At 37.6% G+C, this 20,554-nt stretch overlaps 1 protein-coding gene across 2 annotated transcripts in view; it reads right to left on the reverse strand.

The window, feature by feature from the left end:
- Positions 1-1,799: 1,799 nt before the first annotated feature.
- The window catches only part of KPNA1 (karyopherin subunit alpha 1), a 47,316-nt gene continuing 28,561 nt past the window's right edge, over positions 1,800-20,554 (reverse strand). For both annotated transcript variants that reach the window (XM_058169778.1, XM_058169779.1), the window contains 9 exons: positions 18,976-19,107; positions 18,606-18,694; positions 18,108-18,207; positions 13,219-13,382; positions 10,721-10,799; positions 6,340-6,465; positions 5,326-5,453; positions 4,407-4,585; positions 1,800-3,560 (listed from right to left, as the gene is read on the reverse strand). In XM_058169778.1, coding sequence (XP_058025761.1) covers positions 3,373-3,560; positions 4,407-4,585; positions 5,326-5,453; positions 6,340-6,465; positions 10,721-10,799; positions 13,219-13,382; positions 18,108-18,207; positions 18,606-18,694; positions 18,976-19,107 — 1,185 coding nt within the window. In that variant the 3' untranslated portion in view covers positions 1,800-3,372. The remainder of the gene's footprint in view (positions 3,561-4,406; positions 4,586-5,325; positions 5,454-6,339; positions 6,466-10,720; positions 10,800-13,218; positions 13,383-18,107; positions 18,208-18,605; positions 18,695-18,975; positions 19,108-20,554) is intronic.

The following is a 20,554-nucleotide window of genomic DNA, read 5'->3' on the forward strand; positions in this document are numbered from 1 at the left end:
TGGGTCACACAAGATCTGTCTCTTCCTGACTGCAGTGAGATTTTCTTAGCTGTTAATTGCCAACAATTTGGCAGAAGAGCCAATTTTCCATTGGGGGCTGTCCTTACACAACAGTTATGCTAACCACAGTGCTGTCCATGCATGTCCACTTAGCAATGGCATTTTAGCAACTGGATAGCAACTTGAAGTTCAAATTCTTATTATTCTACATTTCTCCAAAAACTATGACAAAGATCATCTTATCTGCATTAATGCTAATTAAAATCTCCTGAAGTGTCCTAATCTGCTCTTTATTTTTGGGATTTGTCAGTGATGTGATGGAAAGTACAGGCTATCATGGAAGGAAAAGAACAGTTCATCCTTCCATATTCATTTTCCTTCACTCTTCTCGCCTGTGTTGGAACTATTAAGAGCAGGGGTCCTCCAACCTTTGGGCTGTGGCCCACTACCAGGTCGTGGCCTGTTTGGAATTGGGCTACACAAGCAGCGTGCGTGCAGAACTCCACTCATGTGAGTGGTGGGTGCTTGAGCAAGTGGTGGACACTTGTGTGAATGCACAAAGCTCTGTTCAAATGGAGTTGTGCATGTGTGCACACCTGCCACTCACACAGAACCATCCCATCCCTCTGTATTAGAGGACTCTTTGCTACTGCCGAAAATCTTGTGACTATAACTGTGGATATGTAAATAGGATACTAAATCCAGTGTTGGCTTTCCCTTGTAAACAAAAGATTTACAAGCTCTTCAAAGACGATCTTTCCCACCTCTCCTTTTTTTGAATAATTTTAAGACAACATAACAATTACAATCTTCTTTCACATTCCATTCAATCCACCCAGTGCACACTTGAAATGTATTGACACTTGTTTCAGGAGTTTATCTCCTCTCCTTGCTTCACATTAAAAAGAACAAAAAAACCAAATAACTACCTTCAGCAGGCTACATAACTAGTAACATTTTACAGCTTCAGCTATCTAAAATACTTCAATTATACAACTCTGGACTGTACAGCCTATTTCTATATTTCACCTATATAATAAATCTAATTAACTCTTCTATAAACACATACACACTCCATTCATTTGAATATATGATTTAATTCACCCTTTTAAAGAGAGAACTGTCATTATTTACTAGAAGAAACACCAATGCACCATTATTGTTCTAGGAGCTTCAGAGGAAAACTTCCACTGTGAAGTTTGTGTAAATATACATATATACATACACATTAGCAATTGTCCCAGAAGAGTGTGTATGTGCATGTACAAACTAAGTATGCACACACATATTAGTACTGGTGTACTGATACGTTTCGGTATCACATACACACTTCATTGAAGCTGATTTACAAAATACGTAGCTCCTCTCTCTAGAACTATGCAATAAAGTACATGATTTAAAGTATATTATATAGAAATGACATGTAGTCAGTAATTTATCCTTTAAAAAACCCAGCCACAAAAAAAATCGCTGTGGAAACGAAATGGACTTTTTTTTTTCATCAGTGTTTCTACCATTCTTTAAGAAAAAAAGATGATTATATAAAATTAAAAATGTTGTTAAAGATTGCTCATTTACTTTTGAACTGCAAACTACGTATTGTTTGCTTTCCTATGTGTAATAGATTATTTTACCCATCTGACTTCTTGGTATTAAAAATGGGGATCTCTTCCCAAAGTAATCCTAGCCAATCAGGAAGCATGATTGTCACATCATCCAGAGTCAAACGTATACAACAATTAAAATGAGCCTATAAATTCCTTCTCTCACCTGGGGCCCAACAATCTGGACAATCAACAAAATGGACAATTAGTTTATTGCGAAATATACCATCCTAGCCATCTTAGCTCTATTTTTAAAATCCTAAAATCAAACAGGAAATTCAACTGACATTGTCACCTTCAGCAAAAGAAAGTGCTATCATGAATGCAGTAATTTGGATTGTGATGGCTGCTGAAGAACAGATATCAACGGAAACTATGTGGGACACAGGATATGGATCAGACTTTGACAAAGTAGTATGTTGTAGGTGATGCTAGTTTTCTTTTGTAAAGTGTAAACAAAGGTCATGTGTTTGAAAAAAGCTAAATTGAATGAAAATGCCACTTAATTCATTCATAGGACAACACTCCTGAAATAATTATATTATACTATCAAGATCAGAGGACATGAATGTAGGAGAAGATCAAAGCAATTGGTATTCATTTCCAAGGTCTTAAATCCAAGCTTATTAGAGACCTCCAACCTCATCTTACCCAAAGGGTATTCTTCAAAAAATGCGAATCTCTTAGCTGCTGCAGAGGCTGAAGTACTTTTTCATTGGAGATAGCTGTATTGAAAACTAAATGAAAGGTGCAAGAGTGTTAAATGGCTGAAATGCTTATAGTTTAACTATGAAACAGATTATTATTTGGGTGTGTTGGAATCTATTATACAGGGCAGATGGTTTCTGGTATTTTTAATGAAGCTGCTAATAACCAATGTGTCTGATTTGATTTAGAAACTGCAATTTGTGAAAGCAGATGCAAACTAGGGATCAAGTGTCCTAGCATCAATAATTTAGAACATTAACCACTTACATACAGCTCTGTTTGATGGAGCTGTACAAAAAATTAAGTTGGAAGTTTTCATCACCATGCTAGTGAGGAGGTGAAAGTATGCTTTAGGAGAGAGTGCTAATTTAGACAGTGGTAGAGAGGTTTTCTCTATCAATGGCCCAATTTAGAACTTATCAAAGAAAGTGCTATATTTTTAATAGAAGGATGACCTGATTTCCTGTCTGCATTGTGAGCAACTCCAAATCCTATGCAGTCAAAATGGGAGCACTGAAATCAGCTTGCTGACAATTAGCAATATTCCTAGAACCTGGAGAAAGGCATTCATGGGCTGCCATAAATGCAGGGAATTCTAACCATATATGCTTATAAATTAACAGGAATCCAGGCTGCCGCACAGAAGAATGCCACTCAAATTCTGAGTGTGCATTAAATATTTCTCTTAAACTCATTGAACAAGGCAGGCACCTAAAGGAATGCATGGGAAGGAAGAGTCTCTCAAAAGTCTCAGTAGACAGTGAAGAATGCTCCACATGGAAATGTTGTCCTTGTTTAAGATTCTAGGGTTACGTTTTCAGTGTATTAGGAAAATAGGAAAAATCAGGAAAAACGGTATCTTTACAGAAGTGCGCCAGTTCTGAACAATGGGCTCAGTATTTAAGATAAGCCCTTACCAAAGTGGCATCCTACAACTAAGAGCCAAATATTTTTCCAGTTGTGTTTAAGGTAGTGTATGTGCAAAGCAAGCAAATTAGCTCACACATTTATGGTAAATGAGACCACTCAGAGCTCTACGTTAATGGCAGACAGGAGCACTTCAGAGCTGGAAACCTTCCATGGGAGCCTCACACTGCTGGAAGATATATTGTTGCTGGCCAATATCTACTTGTGGGACAATGTTGCTGTCTTCTTCTTCTGTCCCAAAGTAATGCTCAATCAGGTCAAAGGCCTTTTGATATATTTCTTGGTTCTCATGACTTTGCAGGAATTCAATCTTATCCAGGCCTGCAAGAAAATACAGAATTTCCATCAAATTTTGAACTGGAATATATAGTTGCTCTGTTTCAGCCTTTCCCTAAACCTAGAAACTGAACTAACAGGCAGCCCAAACTCACTTATTCTTATGCAAACTGTAAAGAAGACTAGCTCTGCACTATTCAAGATGCTGTAGATCCCTTTGGCACTAAAGTTGGTTGAGCCTTATTAATGTTCTCTTTACTATCTTAGAATCTGCAGATGCCAGTTAGACAACAGAGAATACAGTATATAAATAATTACATATTCTCCAAATCTCTTAATGTTACAGTTCAAAAAATTATGATTTGTTTTACCCAATGTAGCCAAGTACAGCTTCAAGTCTAATGGCAAGATATGGCTTCCACAACCTTTTGTTGGGTTATATAATAGAACTAGAGTGTTTTCAAATCTTATTTTGAGAAAAAAAACCAGATTTATACTTGTACTAATCTTTTCTATGGCAATATACAAATATTATCTGAAATGGAATATAGGAGGCAACTTAAAAGAATATAGCAAAGATGAAGGCAAAGAGGTTTATAATAACTGCTTTAGACAGGGACTGAAAGAATAGGCACACTGCACTAAAATTCAGATTAAAATAAACAATGGGAAATAAGCAAAGATCAATCTACTAGATATTATTATATTTTTATCCCACCTTTTTATTATGTATGTCAACTCAAGGCAGCAAGCATAAATACTCCTGCCAGCTTCCCCCATAGCAACCCTATGAGGCAAGTTGAGCTGAGAGTGGGCCTGACCCAACTGGCTTTCATACCAAGGGAGGCTTAGAGCAAACTCAATCTTCTGGTTTCTATCTATCTTCCTTACCATAGGCTTCTTCGATGAGCGCACAGTATGGATTAATGCCAGTGCCATTTCTTCTTGCTTCTTGCTCACCCAGCCTCAGGATATTTTCCAGTCCATTAAGTGCTACCTGCACAATCTTTGAATCCATCACAGTAAGGAGATCACAGAGTGGTTTGATGCAACCAAGTTCTACTAGATATCTGAAAACCATACCAATTGGAAGTCACCCAGAGGATTTTGTGGGTCAATGTGCACATCATGGTTGTATCACTTATAAGGACAAATAATTTTGAAACGTAAAATTAATATGGCTCCAATGTCCTAAATACATAAGGAAGATTATTGCTGGTAATCAATTTTCTCTGGTAAAGTATTGTCAGTAGTAAAATAAAGGATTGAAAAACTGCTAAAAAGTATTAAAAGACCAACCTAAAGCATTAATGAAGATGTCTCAAAATAAAATTAGTTGCAGCCCAGACAAAATAAAACATTGGATCAGTTCTTACCACGATTCTTCTTTTTTAAAGTATCTTTGGGAGTAATTACAAGAAGGGCAGCCAATCGCTATGCAATGAAAATATGGTTTGGTTGATGATTGGGTTTTTTTGGGCAGGGGTGTTCTGGTTTTTGAAAGAATAGAAGGAAGTTGGCAGTGATGTCATTGGAAGATGGAACCAAAATTGGTTATTTTCATTTTTTGAAAGGTCTGGGAGGTTTTAAATGTAAAATAATGCATTAAGCACTGTAGAATCTTATTATTTTTCTTCTGCACTTTTAACCATAATAATATAAATATCTGCATTGTCCAAAATGGCACTTTCATGAATTTCAATCTTTGGGGGTGTTTTAAGGGGTCAAGAACACACAGCTCTTAGATCACCACCCTTAATATTTCATAATGGTTCTCATAATCAACTATGAGCAATTCATTACTACTTACTTTATTTGTTCAGCAGAACCACCTGATGTTGCATTAGTGATAGCCCAAGCTGCTTCTTTTCTTGTCCGAAACTCAGCAGTTTGCAAAATATTTATTAGAGCTGGGAAAATATTGGCATCTATGACAGTCTGAAAAACAGAGGATTTAATATCAAATAAAAATTATAGACAAACCCCCCTCTTCCTAGATTTAATTTAAATAAGAATTTGGTGGAAGTCATAGCAATGTGCATTTATCCCAATGGGCTAGGATGTTGAGCTTGTCAATCGAAAGGTCCGCAGCTCAGCGGTTCAAATCCCTAGTGCTGCCGTGTAACAGGGTGAGCTCCCGTTACTTGTCCCAGCTTCTGCCAACCTAGCAGTTCGAAAGCACGTAAAAATGCAAGTAGAAAAAATAGGGACCACCTTTGGTGGGAAGGTAACAGCGTTCCGTGCACCTTTGGCGTTGAGTCATGCCAGCCACATGACCACGGAGACGTCTTTGGACGACGCTGGCTCTTCGGCTTTGAAACGGAGATGAGCACCGCCCCCTAGAGTCGGCAACGACTAGCATGTATGTGCGAGGGGAACCTTTACCTTTATGTCTACACTATATTATTTGACACCAGTTAACTGGTAGTCCTTGTGTAGCGACTGCCTTGTATAGAAACCATTCAGTTACACTGGTGGTGAAAATACTTTTGCAACTAACCTCACTTTTATAACTTTTATGGGTCTATAAAGCAAATAAAATCTGAAATAAGATCCTAACCCCAATTGTGGTTTCACTTAATCACTGCTTCACTTAACAACTTGGCAGTCCCAACTGTAGTCACTAAATGAGGACTACCTGTATTTCCAAAATGTCAATATAGATGGAGTTCACTTCTCTTAAAAGTTTCTGCTTAGAAATACAATATAACATTTCTTGGATTATCAGGAGAATGTTACATCCTTTCCAAAAGTTTTATAAAGACATCTCATGTTGCCCTTGCAAATATGTCCCTGTTTCTCCCACCCAAAAATGATTAATTACTTGAATCTGTGCTCTGTTTCCAGCTGTAATGTTTGATATTGTCCAACATGCCTCCTTGTTGATTGATTCTTTAGGACTACTTAGCAAGTGTAATAAACTTTGCAGGGCTGCACAATTCAGTATTACCTAGAAACAGGGAGAATAGATTTTAGACTATACTCTCAGACTATGTATTTACTTCAGAGAAATAAGAATGATAATTAACAGAAGCACAAAGCAACAAAATCAGAAAGTGTGGTCTTAGACTTCAGCAAATAATTAAAAAAGAACCTTAAGAAAAACTTTCAGAGAGAAGCATGACAGCAGATGGCTTATCCAGTGAGAAAGGACTGGAGGGATGATCAGTGGAAACAATATGACCAATGACTACCAAAGGCTAAAGGGTAAAGGAAGCTCTCTTGAGTGGAGCTCATGGCAGCAATATGGGCCAGTCCCAAGTTCTGGGATGCTTCTTCAACTATAGCCCTGGGGATCCTTTTACAGTCCCCCAATTCAAGTACTAACTAGATCCACCCCAACTAGGCTTTTGAGATTAACCTAAGAATGGCTGAGGGCTATCATGCTGTGGCATCAGAAGCAGCACTCTACATTGATGTGTTTCTTTTTGCTGTTTACTAGTGGTTTCGTGTGTGTGTGTGTGTGTGTGTGTTTAAGTGAAGATTTGGAAATGTGAAATTCAAAACAATGGAATAATAACAGATATTAAAGAGAGATACCACCCAAGCTACCCATCAGATCGATTCCATGTAGTTCCCTGGTTTTACTGGATCCTGGATGGAGATCTTATGTAGGTCACTTGAGGGGACCTATCTGCATTCATATATAGCTTTTGGGGGGCTGATGTCTTAATACTGCTGGACAACAGTCCCTGACCAAGGCAGGTCTGAAACGGTATACTTGCTTTGTAGCGCACAACACACATGCATCATGGAGCCAGCATGCTGGCAGCAGACCAGAGCCTGAAGAAACCTACTCTGCTCATAGCATCGTGCAGCATCTTCCTGGATGTGCAGGCCTGTGCCTTCTAATGCTATTTAAAAAATATTTTAAAGTATAAAACAGGAAATTTCTTTTTGGTTAAGCAAATGAGTGCTGTGAGCACAAAGCAGTTCCTTTTATGCAGAAATGTTTAGGAGGCAAAAAGTTCTGCAGAGAGGATTTTTACACCCAGGCAGAGCTTTCTGTGTTTTGATGGAGCTTGGGCAGGGACAACAATCTTGCCCTTTTTTTTTAAATGCAACTTTTGCCAGTGTGTATGTAATAATGAAAATATTGGGTTAAGTCTTTAGATGCATTTGGGATGTAACTTGCACAGAAGCTCACTGGGACATTTTGAAATTCTCAGATCGATCAAACTCAGATGTTTTGTTGTGAAGATAAAATTAAAGCTGAGTATGCCATGTAACCCATTTTGAGCTCCTGGAGAAAAAAAATCTAACCAATATATTTTCAAAGAAATTCTCATGGAAGTATTAACATAAGCAACAGTTAAGTACAGAGTTTTATTTTTTAACAGCCAGCCACCACCAAGTTACAACAATTCTCTCTACATGCTAAATCTGCTGCTTGAACTTGAACTGTATATCAATGGCAGGTTTTGCTGATTGGCATCTGCCACACAAGTTATATTATAACAGAGGAAAGGGCTATAAACTAGGATTTTGAGCTTAGGTAGCCTACAATTTCTTAAAAAAATATTTGTATACAGTTTTGAATGGAGCTCATAATCATAAGAGAACAGAAATATATACTTGCAGATAGCTAGCTAAAGTCTTTGCTACATCTGCCTAAATAATAACAGGATAGGAAAGAATCTGAAAGCAAACAGTAAAACAAATTTACATATCAGACAATAGGAGAGCCACAGATTTGACTGGTTATCTGACAGTTGTACTGAGCTGTACAGAACTTTTTATCTTGCTCTGATTGTACCCGAATTAAGGGATTACAGGATCATAAAAACAGAGTAGCCATAGGTTTTAAAAATGACTTAGGCAAGATCTGAGAAATTGAAGAGCACTTAGCTTAAACTTCTTCCAAGCAAACTGATAGAAATGGTAATCAAAGAAAAAAAAAGCTGCTACATAAAGGAAAAGCCTCTCTGGAGGAAAACCTAAAATATTTAAAATATCAACAGAGATGTGGATGGAGATGTACCAATCATCACAATATACTCAGATTTTCAAAGTGTCTTTGATAAAATTCCTCACTGACCTATCCTTTAATGCAGCGGTTCCCAACCTTTCTGGCTCCATGGACCAGCGGTAGCAGCAGTGGCATTGCGTGGGGAAGGTTTCGTGCATGCAACCTAGATCCTGCACATGCAAAATCTAGATCCCGCATATGCACAAATGAAGCTCCGCGCACTCGCCCGCTGCTTGCACAGCCCAGTTCCCAGCAAGCCATGGTCCGGTATCAATCCTCAGACTGGGGGTTGGAAACCCTGCTTTAATGGATGATTTATGGTTAAAAAACAGAAAACAAAGAGTAAAATAAATGGGCAATTTTCCCCACAGGCAACTAGAAAACACTGGGAAAGGTGTGGTGTCAATTCCTGTAAAAATAAGAAGTATTTAAAATGTGCTAGGATAGCAGATTTAATGTAGTTCAGAAGCTGGAAGATCATGGGAAGTCTAGGGATATGTTTAAAAATGATCCAATGAATCTAAATGAAACGGGTCAGCCTTATTCTCTTATAGAATATATGAAATAGTAGCCAAAAAGTTATCAATTATAGAAGGCCCGACACGTAATAGCTTTTCTTGTAGCTGATAAGCCTTGGCCATTTTCAAAACAATAATTTTCAACCCAAGTAGCATGTACACTTACTTAACTGTCAAACCGTAAAACCAATGTTTAATCTCCGCTAATCAGAATATCACAGAATATTTTATCAAATGCTTGGGCAAATGCTTGAGTCAAATATTAATGAATGCATACAGCAAATAAAAAACTGATGATAATAATCCACGTTGGCTATTATGATTTAAGGATGGGGTTATGGTAATGGAGGATACAGAGTGAGAAGAAAATGTTAGACTACACCACAGACTTATACTATTCCTCAAACATCTCAACAGCTTTTTCTTGAAGCCTAAGCATGCTACATTCCCTCCTTCCCAATCACCTCAAATGATTGGAATAAATTTGGTTACAAAACAATCGACTAAAAGAAATCAGAGCTATCAATAATATTGATTGAGTGACCAACTAATGTACTTCTAGCTATTAGAGGACCTGACAGACTTTCCCAGTCTTGCACTTGGAAATAACAAGCACATTTATGGATACAGATCACATTATTTGATACTCAACCACTCACCTGTTTAAACACCACTAAGATCAGATTATTTACATTTGTAGATTCATTTTGAGGAAGGAGAACATGTTCGAAACCAAATGTGAAATAACTAACATTCCTGTGTTAAAAAGTCAGCTATCATCAAGGAATACCTACAAAGGTAGGTAGCCTTACCCTGAGACAAATGATTGGGTTCATATCAACAGTACTGTCCAATAACTTTTCATTATTCAGGAACTTTTTGAAGTCCTAGTTCAAGATTAGAAGCTTATTGAAATATTTTTGTTTTGGTTTAAATATTTCTACACCATTTATGATACATGATGAATCTCCAGGCTTTGCAGAAAATGCAAACATATATATATATATGTGTTAATGCAATACTTTTCTGTGAGAAATACTTGATTTTCTGGAAAAATTTCTGGGGTGCCAACACTTTCGGCCATGATATATAGATCTGGTTGAAAACTTCTTCTCAACAACTCAGCAATGGACTCTTTTTAATATGCTAATAAGCAACAATATGTGTAACCCTCACAAAAAGGAAAGCACACACAGCGAAGAGTGGAGAATGAGTATGGCCCTCCCTCCACCAGCTCACATTTTTATATCAGTTTTTATTCATATTCTATGTAAAAAAAATAACATTGTTCAGGGTTAAGTACTAATTCAACAATTTTGTATTTTGTTACCAAGAGTTGAACAATATGAACTAAAAGGCAATGCATATTTACAGATAGATCCTATTTCTAAATCTTTAAGAAGGAATGTACCAGATCATGTAAAATTATTTATGATCTAAAGATCATAAATAATTTAACTGCATAAAGATTTAACTGCATTTCAAATAGATGACATTAATCGGGAAAGACATACCTATTCAGCAAACTATGTGTCTCAGACCCTGTAAAGTAATTTTCAGCAAACCTTAAAGCACTGAAATCTGAAGCACGACAAAGGAGCCATGTTGCCTTTTGGGAAAAAAAACTTTTTATCATGTTCCTCAGATGGGCAAATTTACTTCTGTTCAATGACTTGTTTGAAATGAGTACATTAAGTTCCGGTTTGAAATATTAATACCTGGGTCTGGATATCATCTCCTGTAACAATATTCCCAACTGCTCGCAAGGCAGGTGATATCACTTTGTAGTCATTGTGCCTAAAACAAGAAAAGGGTGCAGTTTAACAGATGCTCTGTTATAATCAAGAAGCACAGTAAGACGCCAAAAAATCCAAACCTGATTAAAAAAATACCACACAGGAAATTATTACTAGACTGTAAAATATACACAAATTTTTATTCAAAGGTAGATATTTTTTTGATGATTGCTATGTGGTGTCATTATTTTTATACTACCTTTTTTCAATGAATATTCATGAACATATGACATTGTAACATTTCTGGCTATGTTTTGGTTTTGGGTTGTATGTAATAGTAATACCAAATATTGCTTATTATAACATTGCTGTTAACAAAGGCTGAAACCAAATCTGTCACATCCCTTGAAAACGAGTCATGAAATGTTAAAGAAAAACTACGTATCAAAAGTAGACAGTACTATATCACAGTCTGAGAAGGGACTATATGAAAACTATATACATCTTAGAGATTTAAATTACCAATAATTAAAAAATACAAGATGGAGAATGACTAAAGATCTATCTTCTACTGTCAAATGGATAAACCATGTGTAAAAGAAGTAACATCTCTGAATTCAGTACTTTTTAAAAAAAAATACTATTTTGTACTGGGGGTGGGGGGGAAATGGAAGAAAAATATTACCTAAGGCAGGGGTCTGCAAACTTGGCTCTTTTAAGACTTGTGGACTTCAACTCCCAGAGTTCCTCAGCCAGCTTTACTGGCTGAAAAATAAGCTTTGCTGGCTAAGAACTCTGGGAGTTGAAGTCCATAAGTCTTAAAAGAGCCAAGTTTGCAGACCCCTGCCCTAAGGGGAGTCGAGAGTATACTGAATACAAATGTTTAAACAAATTCCTGTTCTTTGAATCAGAGATTTTTACTACTTAGAAACTATAACAAATTACTAAATATATAAGCACCACTCTATGCTTTCCTAATTTACCAGTTCATTTGGGAGCAAAGTGGATTTTTTTTCCTGGAGTGTATAAAAAGATTCAACTCACGTCTCTTTGTATGTCTCCTACAATGCAAGTATAGTTCAATGTTAAGCTATATGAGCCAGCATTAATTACACATTATGAACATAAAGTCAATAATTGTTCATACGAAATTTTGTAATTTTGGGAGATCAGAAGAAGCTGTGGGAACCATATATGTACAAAAACCATAGGAAGCTCTAATTTATTACTTCCATTCCTCCTTGGCCAGTTGGTGGATGTCTGTTGTTTGTGCGGGGGAGTGAAAGGTGTGTAGATATGAATAAGCTTAACCAAAATGTAACACTATTGTCCTTATTAAAGCTACAGTATTAACCAAGGATTCTGTTGTGTCTACACCCCCCAAGCCGGGCCCCCTGCCAGAAAGTGACTCGGAAAGTGAGGGGGAAGGGCCATCAGGACTTACCTCTGGAGCACCGGCTTCCCTGACTCAGTTCCAGGAGCCAGAGGTAGGCCAGGTGGAGGAGATAACGAGGCCTCCATCCCCTGACTTCCCCCCCCAGGCCACGCCTCCAGACCCGCCTGATGGCAATCATGCCTGGCTGGACCCTAGGTTTCGTAGGCAGGAGAGGTGGGAACAACAGAAGCAGGGATGGGGCAGGCCTAGGAAGTGCTGAGTCATGCAGCCACACCCCACAGGATATAAAAGCAGCAAGGGCTGCTATACCACTTCGTGGCGAGCAAATCAACTGCTTAGAGGGAGCGAACTAGAGCTGAAGTCTTGTTTGTTCCTGATTTCCTGGCTGACTCACCGGCATCAAGAGAGATAACAGAGACACTTGGCAGACGCTCGCTAGTTTGCTGTCTGAGCTGATAGTTGCTGGCTAATTAAGTCATCGCTTGTGTCTCCCGGACCAAGGAAGGGGACAGAATAGATTCTTTCCATGCTATTCTGTCATTTCGTATACATATAATAAAAAAATAAAAATTCCATTCTATTCTATTCTATTCTATTCTATTCTAACTCAGTCATCCTTAATCCCTCTGAGTTTATTATCTCACTGAGATGTATGTAGTTCCCCACAAAAGCCTCCAATTGTTAATTTTGGTTACATGTCCAGCAATGTCAACATGCCCCTTCCAAGTTGTTCATGAACTGTGAAGCTTAAGAAGGAAGAGTTGTTTATACAGGCTTCAATGAGTGACAAAAGGAAGGCTGGATAACTATAAGAGATATCGTAAATGGACAAGTTTTACTTCCAAATAAAGACCTTACTCTGAAAATTATTCTTCATCAACATTATAGCTAGATCATAGCTAGATAGAAAAATGTGCTGTAAAGCCAAGTTGACTGCTTGTTGAAATGCTATTCAAAAAGGAGGCACTGGAACCAGATGAATCAGTCACTGAATGTGAAACAAACATTGATTCAATCTTACACTGATACTGGAAACAGAATAACTTAATGAAAAACCACATTTACTTGATCTAAAATCCCTTACATCAACAGCTCTACAAGTCTCCTACACACTCCGGCATCAATCACAGCCTGAATTTTATCATTGGGTCCATCAGACAAGTAGGAGAGCGCCCAACATGCATCTGCTAGAACATCTGTATCATTAACAAACAGCAGCCATGAGAGTACACTCAGACAGGGTGATACCTGAAAAGGAAGAAAGAGGAAAATAATTAATCAAATGGTTTCTATGAAAATGACTCAAGAAATGCTTCTTACTCAGAAGGTTGCCAAAATTGAATTCTTATGTATAAAAAGAGTGCTCCAGTATATATCAAGTGTAGACTGTAAAACTGAATCAGTCCAAAGATTAAATAATTGGAGTGAAAAAATGTATGTAAGAACAATTGGATTATCACTGTTGATTTTAATATTCAGTTTCTACTGAAAAATAAAACCAAAATTTAGAAACAAATTCTCCTTTCAGATTTTACCCAAACTAAAATATGTATTGTTTATGATATGACATAATCATGTCATATCATAAATATGTATTGTTTATGATATGACATGATCTTTTAAATGCCTATCCATTTAGTAATACATTTGCATTTTGTATTTGATTTTGCATAACACTTCGAACCTGACAAAAGTAAACAAACTTTTTGTTGGGAAAGGATTCCTGCTTTCCATGCCATAGAAACTACTGACTTCCTGCCTAAATTCCTAATGGATAACTGTGGTTTAAAACAAGCCACAGATATAATTACCAGTACATGTTGATGAAAAAGAAAAAAGGGGAAAAAATCTATTTTTAATCTCTTGGAGAACATTTTTTTAAAAAGTAAGAATGGGGGAATTTGAATGCTTACTCTGGAGTAAGCCAGAAGAAAACAGGCAATAGAGAAGGGGACATTCTGACTCACACTAGAACAGCAATACAGCTTCTAAACTCTTCTTAACACTATATAAATTAACCTATTTTTAAAAAAAAATGCAGCTATTTATTAAGACAGTTACTTTATCCCTTGACCATTAGGTTTACTCAAAAACGTTTGAAGAGGAATTCTGTCAAATAATTTTTGAAAGTCCAAATGAACAATATTGATGAGGCCATCTCCAACCATGTTCGTCTTGACATTCTCAAGTGTTTTGCTGAGGAAATCAAGATATACTGTATTACATTTACAGTATTCCCACAATGGGTTTTCTCATTCCCCCAATGTTATACAACAGCTTATCTGTAATATTTTCCTCAAGTAGACAAGTTACCATGTGTGCCATCATCACAAACTCCTCCTGTCATCAAATCATCTACAACTAAAAGCCTTCAACTATATGGGGGAATGCTCTTTTTTTTTTTTTTTTAATTCAAAAAGTTTTGCAAAAATTTTTTCCCCCTTTCCCCCCCCTCCTCTCCCCTCCCTTCACAACCCCCCTCCCTCCCCCCCCGACTTCCCGGAACGGGCACAAGGTATAGTTAAAAATAAAACAAACATATGCTAAAAAAATTTCATCCCAACTTAATTATACCCTACAATCATCAATTCCTAACTTCCCCCAAAAACAATCAAGAATAATACATCATAATCATTCAAAAACAGTCTGATAACTCTTAGTCTGATATCTACGTTGAATATAGTCAATCCATTTTTTCCATTCCTTTAAGTATCTTTCTTGCGTATTATCTTTCAAAAAGGCTGATATCTTCGCCATCTCAGCCAAATTGGCAACCTTCAATATCCATTCTTCTATTGTAGGTACTTCTTTTTTCTTCCAGTATTGTCCTATTAATAATCTTGCTGCTGTTATTAGGTTTAAAATCAATTTAGTCTCAATTACTGTACAATCCGTAATAATTCCCAACAAAAAAAATTGCGGCAGGAACTTTATCTTCTTTTTCAGGGGGAATGCTCTTGATATGAAAGAATGTGCATTCGTTATCCAAGGATTAGGACTCTCCTATGGGAACATCTCAGTCTTCTTTGAAATTATTGTCCGGCTCCAGCTCACATGCTCACAATCCAGTGACAAGGCAATCCCCTTCCCCCAACAAGTTCACAGCTCAGTTCCAGAATGACACCAATATTATAAAAAAAAAGTTTTTATTGGTCAAAAAAAATTTATGCAAATACATATCAGGTATGGTAAATTTTCATTTTTCTTATACATGATAAGAATTTTACTCAAAATTTTAAACACATACAACAGCCATATGGCAAGCAGGTGATACGAAGTAGCTAAGTTTCAATCTTACACAATAAGGAAGGGTCAAGAATAATCAGAATATCATACGAAAGAGAATAAGGAAAACCAACACAATACCAAATATCTTTGTCACTTCCTAGTTTTGGATCTCAGAACTCTGGGTTCAGCCTGACCCAACTCCAGGGCCGCAACAGCGGCAGCCGCCTCCGCCCATGGTCTATAACCTCCCTTCTTCAATTCCTGGGTCATCTAAATCCAGGAGGGCTTTGTGTTCCTCCACGTAGGCCGCAGCCTCCGCAATTGTACTAATTTTTTCGTAATGCCCTCCCGGAAAATCATCAATCCTCTGGCATCAGCCATCTGAAGCCCACTCCCTTCTGGTACAATTTGCTTGATAAAAAGTAATATTTCTTTCTCATTTCACGTACCTGTCTGGGAATCTGCCTCAGAATGGCTATCTCCCTGCCCCTATAAGTCAGTGCCCCACTCCTATGTTTTCTAAGAATTTCATCTCTCGCCTCTTTTCACAAATTTGACATGAACCTCTCTAGGAACTGCATGCGTGCGTGCATATTGTGAATTAACTCTATAAACTCGATCCACATCCCAATTCATAAAATCAACACCTCTCCCAAGAAATTCTCCCAACAGTTTAGTCACAACATCTCTCAAGTCTTCTTGGTCCACTTCTTCCAAATTTTGAAACCTAAGGAAATAAGACATTTTATCCATCTGTAGTCCAAGCACAGCATTGCTTGTCGCCTCCTCTTTTCTGCACTGCCCGCATCTCACCCTCCAGACCTTCCACTTTCTGCTTATTTTCTGCTGAGACTTGTTGAGTATCCTTTAAATCCTTTTGGATAGTCACAATTTCTGCTCTTATTTCATCCAGTTTCTTGTCCATATTAGATAACTTTTCCAGAATTCTCTCCATTTCTCCAGCAGTTGGTCTCTGACCTTTTGCCATTTAAAAAAAAATTTTTTTAAAATCCTCAGGCAAGCACAGTATCCTTATAATTTCCTCCGGATCCACCAGGGGGCACTCACAGGAGCAACGAGTCCAGAGTACAGTTAGTCAACCAGGAAGCCGAAGGGAAGTGATGTCATCAAGATTCTCATAGTGAAGGCGGAAGCTGGACGCCACCATTGTTCCCCAGAGGGAGGGGGGGCCTCAAACCCTCCCTCCTAAATTTCTCCATCACAACACCAATATGAATCCACAGAGCTGGAGAAATCTACAAGGCAAGACAAAATAGAAGCAAGGCAAGGCACAAATACCAAGGTCCACCGTCCAGAGTCTGGAGACAGGGTTCAAGGAAAAGGCAAGTCCAAGAGGCAGATCCAAGAGTCAAGGCACAAATCCAGGGTCTAAAATACATGGTCATGGTCAGGAAGCTCAACTAAGAGGCTGGTAAATGCTAGACACCAAAATAGATGCATTGTTCGCAATGTTGCTTCTCACCTCCTCCTGTGCTAAGTGGCTGGCACTCAGTGCAGCCCATCAAGAGGGGCAAGGCTGCTGCTTCATAAGAAGTGGGCTGACCTCGATTGCTCCTGTCTCTTCTCCGCCTGCGTGCTCTTAGACTGGGTGGAGGATGCAGTTCCTCCTCCTCCTTGCTGGACAGCTGCAACTGTGCACTCTTTCCATCTGAAGCCTCAGGGCTATCCTGCTGCAGCTGGGCCTCAACTGACCCATGCTCAGCTGGCAACTCATCTGATTGCTCCCTGTGATCGCTCCACTGTGCTTGGACTTGTTCCTCTCTGCTGAAAAGCCACCGGCTGCCTCCAGGCCTGTTGCTGCATATGACATGCCTGGGACCGGCTCATCTTCCTTCGAGCTGGCATCCGGAGAGACATTCGAGGAAGCATCCAAGAAGGCCATCACAATTATGTCCTTCCCAAGTTCCTTATTTTTCTTGATAGCGAGTTATTTTTTTGAAGACTGAAATAAAATTAATACCTCCCAAATTATCTCTCCTCTGTATTTCTCCACCTCTCTAGATGTTCAAGGTATCTGGTGTTCAAGAGAATGAACTTCTTCCCTGAGACAGGATCTCAGTGCACAAAGCACAAGCCTATGACTTAGGCAGATGAGCACAAACTGACATCCTGTGCAATATACCAAAAATAAAGCAGATGTTGTTGGCAAGTCTGTCTTACTGTTTCTTTAGATATATTTTTATTTAACCATAGGAGCTATATTTTACCTCCTATGATACATTTCTATAGAGTGGACCCCTGTCTTCTTCCATGTAGATCTCTTGTTTTTCACTCTGAAAAAAATCAATGGTTTTGAATATGTTTGCAAAAAGGGAAAGAAACTTCCCGTTGTTTCTCAATTAATGTACTTGAGGTGCTTTGTCCCCTCTGTTATCAATAATGAGAAATTGGCCACTTTTGAGAGATGCAGGAGCTGATTGCTATTCCAAAGAAATATTCCAGAAAGATTACTTATAGGTTACAGAAAAATAGCAATAATTGGTACAGCTGAGAATGAAAAAGTAATTGTGAACAAGGCATTCTGGGAAAATAAACCTACTGTGAACAACTTTTTCCACAAACAGAAAAAGTAACAGGAAAAAAAAACCCAGAAAAGACCAGACCCGAAGAAGCTTCTTGGATGAGACATGAAATGATTTCAAAGAAAAAAACTCAAGAAAGTCCAGTTGCCTTATGGAAAAAGCACCTTTGGGGCATTAACTCTTCTTGAATTTTATTCTGTACCTTAACAAAATCTGGAGGAGGGTTCTTCCCTCTGCAAAGATTAGATAGTGCCCATACTGCATTCCGAGTCATGGTAAGACGATTCTGTTTGGAAAGCAATCTGAAAATAGAAATAAGAGGTTTGCAATATCATCTTCATGCATAGCTGATTGACAGTATATTAGATATTTATTATTGAGGCTTATGAGATGCATTACTTATGAACCAACTGTATCTTTTTATTGTTAATGAGAAATTACCAATTTGTGAAACACTTCCTTATTTTATCTACACTACACTTTTTATTTCACCTTCATCAAGGAAATGAAAGTGGCATAAATCAGTTTCCCCTGTGGTATTCCATCCAAGCACAGAACAGATCCAGATTATTTAGTTGTAGGATGGTCTGTCAGTTCATAAACTGGAATTATTTTGATGCACTTTGCTGGTAAATAGTTTCTTTTCACAAAGATTGTATCACCATTGCTAATATATCTGAGTACCATTTGTATCACTTACTGTAATAGAGGGGGCAAGATGTTGCAGTCGAGTACATAGTCTCTACACATGGTACTATCCCCTGCAATATTACCTAGAGCCCAAACAGCCTGAGAAAGAAAGAAAAGAGTCAGAATTAAACATGTTTTCACTACAAAGACTTTTCTAATATTATATTACGCATCTAAGATTTAAAGATTATACTTCCAGGCTAACTATTAGTAAAATAATAATACAATTTAAACAGTAATAAATCATAAAGTCACATTAAAACAAGACACAACATAGTAATCTAGTAAGATAAAGTAATATTAAAAAACAATTTTCAATTGTGGGGAAATCCATATTACTTCATTTCTCCTTTTCCCTTTTTATTTTTTGAGAATCTAACCTGTTCTTGCACATCTTCAAATTCTGAGCTGAGTAGTTCTATAAAGATAGGAACAGCTCCTGCTTGAATCACAATCCGAGTTTGAAGGGAATTGCCAGAGGCAATGTTAGTCAGAACCCAGGCGGCTTCAAACTGCATTAGGAGATAGAAAAAGTTTCAGCCACTGATTTTTAAAATATAACATTAAATTCCATTTATTTATACTCATTTGTATTTACAGGGTCACATATAAGTCACCAATAATAACAAGAAACACAAGGATGTCTTTAGCAACTGAGAATCTAAGCATCTATAGTTTCTCCAGTGATACTATCTAACTTACAGAGTTAGATCAAGATAGATCTAAAGAAAAGGTTCTTAGATATAGAAGGTTAAACAGAAATTGCTGCTTTCATTCACAATATAATACCAAATAACCACATTTTAGTGTCTAAACCAGCCTATTTATATCCTATCAATTCTCAAATTTAGGAGTTTTATCTTCATCTCAATTCAATATTCTCCCCACAGCTTCCCGGAAGGGAAATATAGAAAAACTCCATATGAAACTCAATACTGCCCTTATGATATGGGTGCCATAGAAACCACAGCCATTTCTTCTGTGTTACCAGTTCTACAGAGCCATTAACTACCAGTTCATTACCTCTCTTTTCTTTAAATTTCCTGGGCGCTCTGATAGCTTTTAGTTGCACCATTTGTTAAATAATCAAGAGAAATTTCTCTAAAAGTTGCAAAATTTGTTAATTACGTGTAAGCTTCACCCACAAATGGTTGTTAGTAGTTCTGGTTGATAGGGGATAGTTTTGTGTTGTTCATTTTATTGATTGTATGTTTATTGGTCAATGACCAAAATAAAGTTCTATATTTCTGTCTATCTAGTAATCTATCAAAATTGAGTGTCCTTACTTATTGACCATTCATTCAACTAAAGTTACAGCGGCAATGAATAAGTTACACTTGATCCCCAAAGTTACAGCTGTAAAGCCCCAGCCACCCTTGCAATGCACAGCAGACCTTCATCATCTTCCTCCCATTGCTGACAAGGTACTCTGCCCAACCTGGTCCTCTGTGGCTGTTGGCTGTATCAAGCCTTCTTCCCAAGGCTGCTTGCACACTTCTCCAAATAGCACGCTCCATTCTCACAATGCTTCAAAAAGCTTCTGAGGTCTTCCAAAGCATTGCAAAACAGTTGTGCACACCAGTCTCCAAATTGTGCATGCCATTCTCACAATGCTTCTCAGGCCTTCTGATGCATCACAAGAACAGCATGTGCAAACTGAAGAATGGTAGGCACAGTCTTCTTATGAGGTTTCAGATTTCAGAAGCCATTCAAAGCATTAATAGAACAGTGCACATTATTTGTAGAACGCTATTTGGATCATTTGTCTTAAATACCATTAAACTCACATTTTTATAAACAAGCCATAGTGCAAATTGTGGTTTGAGGCACATGTACAAAGTGATTAATATGGGGAAAACACATAAAAAGAAAGAGAAAGAAAATGATTTGGCTGCTTAAAGCCCACCATTTTAAAATGATCATCTTGGGATGCAATTTAAAAAGAAAACAACAAAAAAA

The sequence above is a fragment of the Ahaetulla prasina genome, chromosome 2 (genome assembly GCF_028640845.1).
Source record: "Ahaetulla prasina isolate Xishuangbanna chromosome 2, ASM2864084v1, whole genome shotgun sequence".
Classification (NCBI taxonomy): domain Eukaryota; kingdom Metazoa; phylum Chordata; class Lepidosauria; order Squamata; family Colubridae; genus Ahaetulla; species Ahaetulla prasina.